Source organism: Malurus melanocephalus, unplaced genomic scaffold (genome assembly GCF_030028575.1).
Source record: "Malurus melanocephalus ecotype Western Australia unplaced genomic scaffold, MMel_1.1 scaffold_132, whole genome shotgun sequence".
Lineage (NCBI taxonomy): Eukaryota > Metazoa > Chordata > Aves > Passeriformes > Maluridae > Malurus > Malurus melanocephalus.
Window position 1 is genome coordinate 278,660 of NW_026623364.1, and position 13,079 is coordinate 291,738.

The 13,079-nt window shown below is 41.5% G+C and overlaps 1 protein-coding gene across 1 annotated transcript in view; it reads left to right on the top strand.

The window, feature by feature from the left end:
- Positions 1-13,079, top strand: part of CLSTN2 (calsyntenin 2) — a 163,286-nt gene that overhangs the window by 99,957 nt on the left and 50,250 nt on the right. Inside the window, exons 4-5 of the mRNA XM_057370763.1 lie at positions 2,158-2,307; positions 12,668-12,853. Coding sequence (XP_057226746.1) covers positions 2,158-2,307; positions 12,668-12,853 — 336 coding nt within the window. The remainder of the gene's footprint in view (positions 1-2,157; positions 2,308-12,667; positions 12,854-13,079) is intronic.

Here is a 13,079-nt window from a genome sequence, read left to right on the forward strand (position 1 = left end):
GATTAAATTATAAAAGCCCAAAGAATCCTAAAGCATCAGAGGTAAGAAAAGAAAATATTAGGAAATCAATAAAGTGTTGGGTAACATCTGCAAGTCATCCAAATGACCTTCTGGAAAARCACCTAAGAGTCAGAATCTTTGTAGTCCAAATCTGAAATAACCATAATGAAATATAGCTCTTGGAAGATAAATTTAGTGAAAAGTAAATATGTTATAAAGATTTATAAATCCTGTGGGACAGGTAATGTGCCACATAAATTCTAGCAATCTGCTAATGAAGATTTGGAAGATTTTGGTTTCTTGAGAATTAACTTTGTTGCAAGGAGAACAAAATAGGGAAATATAAAGATTTATGTAAGAAATAATATAATGCAGAAAGGAAAAAAAAAACTGAGCAGATATAAAATCAGTAATTAAGTATATAGAGTGGCAGTGTTTCATTAAAACCTCTTAGGCAGCCACTAATCAGGCAACTCAAGATAGTAAAATGGGTGATTGGATTGTTTTGTCAATTGCTAACTCCAAACCCAATGGAGTGGTTGTGGTATTACTGCAGTGGGGAGGAAGGAGCTGTGTCCATGGCAGGGCTGCAAATGCCTGCCAAGATGAGAACCCCAGGAGCTGTAGGACACTGTCCTGTTCCCATATTAGCCCTCAGCAGCTCCTTCTGTTTCTCCTTTTGAGACACAAAAATGTCAGAAGGGCTTGTGCTCCTCTGTGCCCTGCTCAGAAAGGGACAGAGAGAGACTCAGAGCGTACAGTAATTGGGATTTTGGGCCTGATTGGTAACTGTACATACAAGGGGCTATTTAAGCTACACATTCTGAACCTAAAGATGGTGACAAATGCAAAATGCAGCTTTTCTTCAGGCCTGACCTGAACAGCTTTGCATCCGTTTCAATTGAATTCCTAAAGTTGGCTTTAATGTAGTGGTAGTAGAAAGAAAAGTTGTGGGCTCTGCAAAGATAAGGGATGTGCAGCAGAGAGTGCCCTGCTTGTCAAACTGATGGAGCTTTAGTGAAAGACTTCCTCAAAGAAGTTGCATTTGTCTGCTTTCTCCTGTCTCTCATTCAAGTGAAAAGAAAAAAAAATGAAACCCAAATGCCCAAAGAAAGCCTAATATTTTGTGCCTAACAAAAGAGACTTTGGCCAGCAGCTGTGGGGATCAGTTGAATGCATTTGACTAAATTCCAGCACATGGGGGCTGCCCATTTCAAATTTAGCACAAACAACTGGATTTTGCTGATCCTTGCTTGAAAGCAGTTGTTACATGTAGCATTGCTGCAGAGTAAGTTTATTTCTTGAATTCTAGGACAAAAATTCTCATTCAAAGAGATGGCAAAACAAACAACCCTGAGCAGAAGCGTGAGATGGATTAAATAGGCTGAAGTTTCAACTTGTGCAAAAAGTAAATTTCAGTGGAAATGGACAGAATTAAAATGCTGAATTGCTAATAGCAAACCCATGCATTTGTATTGTACTCTCCTGATCCTGCAGGAAGTGCTCAGAGAAAGATCTTCCCCTTTCCCTCTGAAGGTTCAGGTGTCTTTGTTCCCAGAGCAGATCATTTGTCACCTTTATGTGTGTGTCAGGTTCAGCAGATAAACCYCGTTGTTGCTGGGTTTTATTTTCCATGTGATAACTCTGTGCTGCCCTATCAAATCCTGCTAAGCACTGTAATGCAGAGGTGATTCTKGGGCTCTCCCTATTTTAAAATATCTCTCATCTGAAGGGTAATAGCTTTTGGGAGAACAGGAGGATACTCAGGTTCAGCAGTGGATCTCAGGACTGTGGCTGTTAAAGCAATGTATTGGGGCAAATGTGGAAAAGGAGGGTGCACCTACTCGTTCCTCACAGTTCAGGATGTAACTGCTAATCAGTTTTGCCATTTTACTTCACAAAATTTTGTTGAGCAAGTGTTTCTTCATATTGCCATGCCCACATAATATCCCTCCCATCTTATATTTGCCTACAATCTTCTTTGTTTCTCTGCTGGACTGGAAGAAAATCCTTCCTGTTCCTCAGACTGTCCTACGTGTGCATGTCCCATATGCTCAAAGTCACAAAGCATGGGATGAGCCAGGACCCAGATGTTGCAGTGTGTGGATGCTGAGCCAAGAAAGAATCTCTGATTGTTTTCTTGTGTTGAATGTCTAGGTAACATCAGGAACACAGAGAAACTGAGCTATGATAAACAGCACCAGTACGAGATCATGGTGACAGCCTTTGACTGTGGGCAGAAACACGCGACAGAGGATGTCTTGGTGCGAGTTAATGTCAAACCAGTGTGCAAGCCAGGCTGGCAAGGTAAGCTTTGATAGCTTCTCTATTTTAATTTTTTGTTTCAGTCTCTTTTCTTGGGTGTTTTCACTCTACCTCACAGTAAGGAAAGCAGGTTCTTACTGCGGGGTGTGGAAAGCTGCTGCTGTTTGTTAGGCTTCATTCCAAGCCTCCTAGCAAAGAGGGCAATAATCCTGTGTTTGTTTCCATTTGCTCGGTTCTTCTCTAGTCAGAACAAAGAGCAGACCAAACAAAAAGAAATAAGACAAATTTCTATTCCAGTAAGTTACTTATGAGTCAGTCTGGATATACAGGAAGGTTAAAAAACTGCTGCAGGTTTGCCATTCTCCTCCTGTTCCTTTAAACAAAGCTTTTGAAGCCACCATGGCAAGGCTTCTGCCCTGTGAGCTGGAGTTGCTCAGAGGTTCTTGTTCCAGGTTCAGAATTGGCTTTCAAGGCATCCATGAGCCAAGGCAGCCTCACTGTGAGGGAGAAACGTTCTTAAAGCTGATTCCTGTCTTTATATTGAGACATTTCAGCAGGAATTGATTTTCTAAAAAGGCTGTGAGGGATCTACACCCTGTCTGGAATGGAGAAAACCCCAACAGACAAGGTACTAGGGAGACAGATATGCCACTAATTATAAGGAAATAAGCTAGAAACAAGGGCTGGATTATGGACAAACCAATTGGATGTGACCACATTATGCAGGTGCCATTCAGGACTAACTTGACCTTCATAACTGTAATTTTTGAATACACTGATTGAGTAGGAAAAAATCATTTTTGCTGTTGTATTTAAATGTAAATTTGCAGGTTGGCATTTAGAAGCATAAAAGCTTTTCTTTGTAAAAGGAGAAACCCTGGTCTAGAGGAGCTTGTAATGAAATGTTTGCAGTAGCAGGATYCCATCTTCACAGCCCTCACTAGAGCAGAGCCACATTTCAGGTTTTTGGGATGTGCTGGTTCCCCACCTACCCAAGTGCTTTGAAGAGCATTTTTGTTAAAAGAAATGCAATACCTGTGAACTATTTCCACATTTTCTAACTGGTCTTGCTGTTAAAATKATTTATTGTATAAAACTAGTTATGTTCTCTTTACATTGGTGMAATGTTCTGTTTCCATTTGATGGAGTTATTTCTGATAAAATAAGTACCCCCAAATGAGCTTGGAATTTGTGTTAAGATAGGTGCAATGGTTGTGGGTTTTTTCATATTATTTTGATTTAGGTATTTTRTTGATTAAATAATTTTTGCAGAGATGGTAATGGTGTGTTTGTATTGGCCAGTGTTGTCATAGTTATTTAATGTTTCAAGCACCATTATAGGACAGATGCTTGTTGCTGGTCCCATCAGGTGGGTTTAGACACCAGGCAGCCAATAAAAGTAAGAGAAACAACCTCAAATTCTTAATTACAAAGTCATTAATTGTAATTTGAAAATGAGCTGCAACATAATGCTTCCAGAAATTTATACATTTCTCTTAATGAGATTTTTTTATGCCTACTTATTTTTAAAGGTGGAGAAATTAATGGAGGTGATGCTGTTTTCCAATTTGAGCTGGTATCTGTAAAAAAAAATCTGTTGCTAGGGGGAAAAAATATCAAATAGGGAAAACTTTCCAAGAGTATTTCTAGTAATTAAGGAGGAAATCTGGAGACTAGGAATGGAAGAYGTTTATAGTGTTCTTTCTTCCCTGTGTGTGTTGCTCTGTGACCTCCTCACAAAAGGGCAGCCAGCAGGTTTGCTCCATCTTCTTTGAAATAATGCTTTATTTGTAAAGATTGGGTGACTAAAGGAGGTAAAATAATGGGAGGATTTTGAYAGGAAAGAGGAACATTCTTAGTCTTTGGTTATAATATAGAAGTTAAGAAAATACAATGTGATACTTTTTTCTTGTTCCTCRATGTTATCTTGAACAAATAAATACTTGGGATTTCAATCTATGGCATGGGCACTTAGCTCCTAAAAGTTAATGGCTTTTGTAATTTGAAATACTGTGCGCTTCTTTACATAACTACCATGAACAGAGATTGTAGTAGTCTAATGCAAATTCAGTATTAAAAATTTTAATATAACGAATTTCAGTGCAGATGCCCTTCAAACAACCTCCACTGTGCAGGGCTGGGATGGGAAGAAYAGGCTTATGTAAAACAATTCCAAATGATTCCTGTTTCTCAGGCCAGCTGCACGTGACTGCCATGTGTGGCAGAGCAAATAAGGCTCTGCAAGCCAAGGTGCTTTCGTTTAATCAATATTCCCTTGGGCTAATAGCACTGAAGTCTTCATTAAATCTGGGAGCTGCTTCCCTGCTCTCTGATGATGGACATTAATCCACAATCAGCCAGATCCTCACACAGACATTTTCTGCAAAAAAGCCTCCTCTCTATTAAAAGGCTGCTTTAGAAACAAACCTGACCCMAGCTGACATCAAACCCTTCTGAGAAGGCCACTCTGAAGTGTTATTTGTATCCTGAGTGAGCTAGAAATGTGAATCAATGAGCTGAATTAATTCCTAATCAGTTATTTTAATTGGAAATTCTCATTAGTGAGTTCTGTCAAATGACTTCTGGAGCTGTGCTCCAAACTCTCTTCATGCCAGCTGTGTTTTCATGTCCATGATTTCCACACAGTGGAGTGACCRTGTCCTGCCAGGTCAGTGCAGGACTGCACTGCCAAGAAAAGCTGGATGGTGACRGTACTCCTGACACCATAATGGCCACATCTGCACTTGAACATACTTGGATTTTTGGTTTAAAACTTTTTTAACACAATTAGGGGTTTTCCACGCGAAGCAAAAAGCTCTCACCTTCCACCTTCTGTCCCTCCCCCCAGGGCTCTGCCTGGTTTCGTTCTGTGGGCACAAAGCACACTCTGCCCTTTTTCCTGTGTCAGTGTGGTTTGTTTCATTGCAGCTGTTTTCATGTCACAAATATTGATTTTGGTAAAGTTACATTGTGCATATTCAAAGCAGGATAGACAGACTTGTGACAACGCTGTACCAAATATCCGTAAAGGATTTTCATTAAATAGCACGAGGTGAAATAAGACAAAGTCTTGCAATCTAGACCAGATTTCCTATAGCTTATTTATGGTATTGCAATCTTCTTTTGTCACATTTGTGCTACTTTCAGGAACAGTTTTCACAAAACTGTTACTGTCCCCCCATGGTGGGATAACAAATGGAAATGAAATATAAACCAATGTGCTGAATGATGCAGGATAGCAGGAAATTGAAAACAACTATTTCTGTACCACCTTCGTGGTGAATGATGTACTGTGTTGGGAAAAAAAAGAGTTTAGCTTCAAAACAGGGCAGAATCACAGACCCAAAAACTTCAAAATGTTTTCCAAGTTCTGTGAACCCTTATGCACCCACACCCAGCTACCTGAGGTAAGAGAATAAGGCTGAAATTCTTTTAAAAAAGCAATCATCTTAAATGAGACGATCCTGAAAAATTCAATTACTTTTACATAATATCGGCTTTAAAATAGTTTTTAAATAAAAGTTTATATTTGTTTATTCACCTTAGATTACAAGAATATTTACTAAAGGTAGTTAGTGTATCAAAGATATTGCAAGATTTCTTTTCTAAGGCATGCAGGGTTCACTAAGGTGACCTGGAACTTTGCCACCACTGAAAGGCACATTCCTACCACCTCTTTAATGTTGAATAATCATTGAGGCCATGTGCAGTCAGATCAGCTTGCTCTTCCTGCTGAAATAAAACCCTTCTTTTGTRCAGAGAAGGGCAGGACCTTCTGTTTTAGCAGCAAAGTGATCTTAGCTCACTTCCRAGTCAACATTCCTCATCGAGCCAGTTTGCTGAGTGACTTCAGAATGGTATTCATGGGGACTTTCTAGCAAGATCCAATTACTGAGGAAAACCAAAACCATATTGGCTTTCGTTCTGCCTGTGCTTTTAACAAGGAGGAATATGATTCCTAAGGCAATTGATTATTTGGAGGAGGCTGGTCAAGTGCAGAAACCTTGCTGATGAGGATAATAATCCTAGTCTTCTGGAACGATTGTGAAGGGCCAAGTATTTTCTGCACTAAATATAAATCAATTTGTATGAGTGTTGTGCACATACCCAGCCGCTTAAAACACCATCCTTGTGTTGTCTTAGCTGGAAGATATTCACTGTATTTTTATAAATGGAATTTATTGTGAATCAGGGACTCTTTATTCCGGTGTAGGCTTGGCACTGCTGTGCGTGCATTAGCCATACATCCTTCAGCCCAGGTAATCAGAATGAAATATTTACATTCAGCTATTAACTTGAATGGCACCCTTTTAGCAGAATACCCACTCTAAATAACCACCCCAGACATCTGAAAATTGCCTGAACTCCTGAGTACTACTGAGTTTTGAGCTTAAAATTTACATAAGTTTGTGCTTGTTTTTGTACTTGTATCAACATTATTTTTACTTTTCTTTGACATATTCAAAGAAAGCAGTCATACCTGCTCCAGCCTAATTTTTAAGATATGCTCTCCATTCCTGAGTAAGTTCTGTGTCTGCATTACAGCTAAATACAACTTCCCTGAGCCCTGCAGGTGATTTCACATTTCTTTTTACCATGGTCTCTTACTGAAAACACAGTCCTTTATATATTCCAAGAGTGCCTTCCTTCTGCCTGCCTGTGTCAGACTGGTGGCCCGTGGAAATGCTGTTCTTGTCTTAATGGAATCAGCTCTTTYTCCATTTGTGGTTTTTCAGGGATTTCTCAGCAGTTTGCTGAAGTTCCTGAGCACTTTGTTTCATTGCTGCTGAGCACTATTTCTGTAACCCCTCTTCTCAAGGTCATCTTGCTCTGTGCTTGGGATATCCTCTTTCCAGATTCACTTCAGCGTGGCACTGCYTTCCCTTCCCTGGCAGCAGCAGCTACCACAGTCCTGCTCCTGTGCCAAGCCTGAAATGGAAATATCAAATAGCACTCCCAAGGCAGGCTCACAGGGATCATTACCAGTTCCTTCCCTGTGTACCATGAACTGCACATTTTCACAGTAACCCATTGTTGCCCTCTCTGCAGGCAGCTCTGCTTATCTCTGGGCTGAGAGAAATACTGAAGCCAGTCTTCTCCATCGTAGGTGATACAAGCCCTCCATTCATTTGAGGCCTGTTTAACTAAATTCTTATTTCCATTTACCTCTGTGGAAGATAACTCCTTTGTGCACATTTCTGCATTTGAATCTACAAAAACAGTCTTTTCTTTTTTGAATCTTCACCGCAAGATCCTCCTGAGCTTTGCTGGGGCAATTATAATTCCATTGAGAAGTTCCCTATCTCTGAGATGCAGCTGACAGCATCGCCATTAATGTTTTCTCTGCCCAAAAGTTAAAGCACTGCAGGATATCCAGTTCAGTTTGGAGCTTCTCCTCATGGTTTTTTTTTTTTTTTTTTTTTTCTCTGCATGTAAAAATTTCCACACAATCTTAGACCTTGGGCTGAAAAATTGGAGACTTTCCACATTAGTTATGACACAGTCAGTTCATTGATTTGGGTTTCCATGCAGGGTTTCAGAGTCTGTCCTTTAGAATGTGAGAAACACTTTGCAGACACTTCAGGAGAGGCATTACAAGTCTGTGACCAATCCCAACCTGGCAAGAACAAGGTTATTTCCTACAGGAAAGCAAAGAGCTCATTGAAATCACATTTCTGGCAGAGCTTTCATCTCACAGGGCCAGGAGAGGAGCAGAGCACACCCAGACAAGGGCCAGGCTCACCCCTGTGGTGAGGAGGCAGCTCCAGGGAGTGGRTCCATGGGTGAGGGATGGGATCAGGTCACTGGCAGCTCCATGGTGATGAGGCTCTGCCTGGGCTGGCTCCTGGAAAAAGGGACCCCATGGCCGAGCCAGAGCAGCAGCTGCAGCCCAGCTTGATGGSGCTGAGCCTAAACAGAGCTCCAGGGGGTGAATGGGGACCCCAGGTGAAGCCTGTGGGGGTTCTGTAGGGCTCCTGGGGCTCTGACACTGCGGGAAATGCATTATTCAAATGTGATCTCCCAACAGTCATAGCTTAACCCACGCTGTTGTTATGGTTTTTAGATTCTTGTCTGTTCATTTCACATAATTAGGCACCATTACAGCTGGTGCTTTATCATTTGATGCAATCTTGAGTGTCACTAGGTCAGGCACAGCAGTTACTCCATTAGGGCTCGCCAGCTCCTGCAGCAGCAGCCTTTCCCCTGCCCTGCACTAAGCACACATTTCTGACTCCTTTTTGTTTGTTTTTCTAAAGCTATTGACATGCTGCAGGAAGAACAGGTGTATGTGAAYGTTTGTTTGTGCTTTGAGATGTGCACTCAAATCTCTCAGCAAACCAGGGTGCGGTAGCAGAGCTTTGTACAGCAGTCTGAGCTTCTCTTTGCTGTGGAGACCCTTTACCTCAGTCAGATCTTCTTTATCATTTCATTAATAAGTCATTCATCTGATTCACATAAAAAAGGCAGCAGAGTAACCTTTAGCCAAATCTCCAGCCTACAGACAGCACAGATGTGAGGATGCTGCTGAGGAAACAGAGGAGATACCAATTACAGTGCTCTGGGAACCTTCTGTTCCAGCAGTTATGTGAGGATGCTGCAGAGGCTCCCTCACAGCACCACATAAATTTGATCTTACATTTAGCTGCCAAGATATACATCTTGAGTGAAACAGAAGTTTTGCATTTCATTGTATTACAATCATCTTTAATTACATTGCCATCGTTTTTAACATGGTGAGATGGAATCAGAGTTTATGGCCACACACGTGTAGGAGACATGAATCAGATCATACATCCTCTGCACAATCTCCAAGGAAAAAAATCAGATTAAATCCTTCTTAGTGTCACTTAGCATTAGCAATGAATTAAAATATAAAACATGGATCACAAAGACAGCACAGAAAACCTTGAGTGCAGAGATAAAGGAAAGTCTTTACATTATCCTTCTRTTAAAAGGAAAATTTATTTAGTGCCTTGGGATTTACTTTTAAAGGCTCAAACTGTCACTAAAGTTTGATCCATTTTGATCTTGGGATAGTTAGAGTTTGCCAGAGATCAAGATCCAGGTYTACCTAGTTGCTTTATAATTGATGAAATCTGAACCACAATCCTGGCACAGTGGCTTTTACACTCTAATGTTGTTGTAGGGATAATCCAGCTGGGGTTTCTTACATGGTCTGAAGCAGCTTTACACCACCAGTGGTGAGCAAAAGCCTGTTGGCATGAAAAATCCAAACAGAGGCTGCAGGACTGCACCGTGCTGCTTTTATTGAGGCTTCCCCATGGGATTAGTCTGAACCCTGGCCGTGTTTGCCCTCCTGAGTCTGCAGAGTGACGTGGTGCTGTTGTGGCAGGACTGGTGCCAGGGCTGTGTCCAAGGGGAGCCAGGTTGGCCGAGTTTGGATGAGGAAGGGAAAGAAGTGCTGCTGCGGTTTAGGGTGAGTGATGCCTTAAAAATCTGGCTCAGCTGAAACAGAGGCCGGACAAACTTAAGAAAATGAGAGCAGACAACTTTGATCCAGGTCTAACAGGCCTCTTGRTACATTAGGGCAGACAAAGCCTCCTCCTGAGGCTACACCCAAAATGGACCCTGAGTCACRAGATCTTCACCTTTTATAAGTTCTGTCTTATGAACATATTGGGCCTCAACCCCCAAGGATATTTTCAGATGATGATTTCAACCACCCCAAACTCACTCCCCCCAGCTCGCTGTTGTTTCCATATTTTGGGGCTCTGAGGCARTGAGGTGTCCTTGGATCCAGGCTCAGAGAGGAATTATTTTGTTTAAAGATGGGAGAATGGTAGTTTTTAGCATTGTTCTAGAGAAGTACAAGAATACAGATGCATGAAAATATAGAAACTAAAAATCCTARGGCATCATTAGGAYTGKTCTGTGATGATGCAGYGGACCAAGGGACAAAGACACTGGATCAAGTCCAGGTGATGTTTTACAATTTGGAGCTGAGATGAATGTGAGTGATTTAGGAGGTGCAGGGTTTATGATCTCTGGGTACAAATTCCCACTTCTGCCAAGCTGAAAGGTAATACCGTGAAACGAAATACCTCTTCCAGTTCTTGTGGCAGAAACAGAGGGCTCCCATTATTCTTCCTTGTGAGCAGTGGCATTTTATATGGTGTGGGTTTTATAGGACATCCCTCGTATAGCTGGAGGTGAGTGTGCTGCTGCAGATACTTGCAGTTCATAATTCAGTCGGACCTCACATCCACTTATGAATATTTGGCATGAGTGCTGGTTCATTTGATATAGCTGAGGAATGAAAGTGGTGCTGAAAGCTGCTGAAATAGTCAGAAAGGTTTCAGATTTATATGAGACTTCCTTTACTTTCCCTTTTGGGTAGAGGAATATAATGCCTTAACCAGAATAAGAGATTATAAAGATCAATAATTCATATATTGCTAGTTTGTACAAAACCAGCAAATTATTTTATTTTTACCTGAAGTATCTGAAAGAATTTGCTTCTCTTGTTCTATGGGAAAAGTGTTAACCTCAAGTTTTTGAAATGGAGAGGGAACAGAAATCTAATATTGTAATGATGTCCCATATATGATACTTGAAATTCTAATGGAACTGTTTCAGCTGACAATTGCAGAGAAATTATGCAATACTGTAGATCAAATGTAACTTAATAYGGAACAAATGGAGTGAATTACCTGAAAATGAATACTGAAATAGCAACTCAGTTATGTGTGCACAGGCAGTCATGGTTGTCTTAAGTCATGATGTACAAGTCCTAAAGATTTTAGTAAAAATAGATACTAACACATTTTCAGAATGTTCCATGAAGTCTCACCTTCCTCTTGATAACCAGATGCTGCACAATTACCAATTGGATGATGTCAGGAAGAAAATCTTTATGTATTTTAAAATGCAGACTGGTGTCTAAGTCTGGCCTCTRGACTAATGACTGCCTTACACTTCAAAGTGTTTACAGGGATGTTCAGAATTTCTTGGAAATGTTTAATGCAGCTTGAGACCATGGGAGAGAGSAGCATTTTTCAAGCTTTCTGAAAATGAGACCCGTTGAAAAACACCRAACTCCTTCACCTACTACTAAATGCACACATATATGTACCTCCTATTGGTYCTCCTTCCACTGATATTTAGAAAGTGTCTTGGTAAATTTGCTTTCAGAGATTTTGTTGGCTTCCACAATGTAGAGTTTTTCCATTTCTGAAATCTTCTTCTATCTAGGAAGGTTTGAACATGTTAGAGCAACGTAGGGAAAGGCCATAAACATGGCCAGAGGGCTGGAGCATCTCTCCTTTAGGGACASACTGTGAGAGCTGGGGTTGTGCAGTCTGGAGAAGGCTCCTGGGAGCTCCTGCTGAGGCCTCTCAGTGTTCAAAGGGAGTTTTTCAGACAGACAGAAACATTTYACTGAAGGCTGTAGTGACAGGAMAAGRGGCAGCTGCTTTAAGTTGCGTCTGGATTGGATATAAGAAGGAATTTTTTATCCTGTGAGATGCTGGTTGCCCAGAAAAGCTGTGAATGTCCCATGCTTGGAATTGTCTGAGCTCAGGTTGGATGGGATTTGGAGCAACCTTGAGTGTGAAGGGGTCCCTTCCTTGGGGATGGGCTAAGTGAGTTTTGAGGATCCCTTCCAACTCCGGCCATTCTGACTCAATGAAAATAGAAACTGGAAAGAAAAATAAAATACATGTTTGTAATCACTGCTGCTTGTTTGRGCTTTCTCTGAAGCATGTTGCAAACCCCATAATTAATTGAATTTAAAGCATTAAATGCTTCAGCTGAGCAGCACAGGGGTGTGTGTGGCWCAAACAGGTGGCTGCCTGAGGCAGGGCGTTGTTTGAATGTTGTGGGCTGTGTAAGCACAGATTAGTCAGATGTGGCTGGAAGCACGAGTCATCCTTTCAGCTAGAACTTGTGTCATTAATGCTGCACAAAATTAGGAAGCTGTTCAGAGACAAGAAGCGGCCCCACAGAGGTGTTGGATTAGGCTGAGTGTACAGCCTGCTCCTGGGAGGTGTTTGTTATCACAGCTCTGTGGGTCTGACCCAGCTGGGTGCAGCACACACGTCCCTGCGGAGCTGCCTTGTAGTCTGTCAGGGAACACGGCCCCTGGAGCTGCAGACTGGCACCAATTAGCACTTCTTGTCAGAGATGTGGCACCSCAGGCATGTGGGACTCAACCAGCACTGGTGTTACTTAATTGAGCCTGACACCCTTAGACAAACAGGGCCAAAATCCAATTTTTTTAGGACAGTAGCTTATTGTTGCCAAGTTCAGAAACTCTGATTTTTGCCTTAGACAGTGACCTTTGAGAGCAGTGTGTCATTTGAAATTATATAACTCCTTCCCTTTTTTACTCACATTGAACTTGTTGTTTTTTGTTTGTTAATTTGTTTGTTTGTTTTTCCAGACTGGGACAAGCGCATTGAGTACAGGCCTGGCTCCGGCAGCATTCCCCTGTTCCCCAGCATCCRCCTGGAAACGTGTGATGGGCCAGTCTCCTCCATCCACAGCACCATTGAACTGCAGACCAATTTCATTGGGAAGGGCTGCGATCGGGAAACCTACTCGGAAAAATCTCTGCAGAAGTTATGTGGTATGAATATGGTTTTCTGTTGTCATAATGATATTTGTTCCAGCTGAAGGGCCAATTTCCTGTGATCTGTAAGCATGCAGCGCTTGGGTTTAGCTCAGCTGCTTCCCTTTGGGTTGTAGCAGTGTACATGGAGACAGGGGTGGGATTTGACAGCTGCTGCATTCTTCTTTCCCATTTGTTTTCACTCTGTTTCATGTTTTCTCCCTGCTTTGCTTTATTTTCTTCT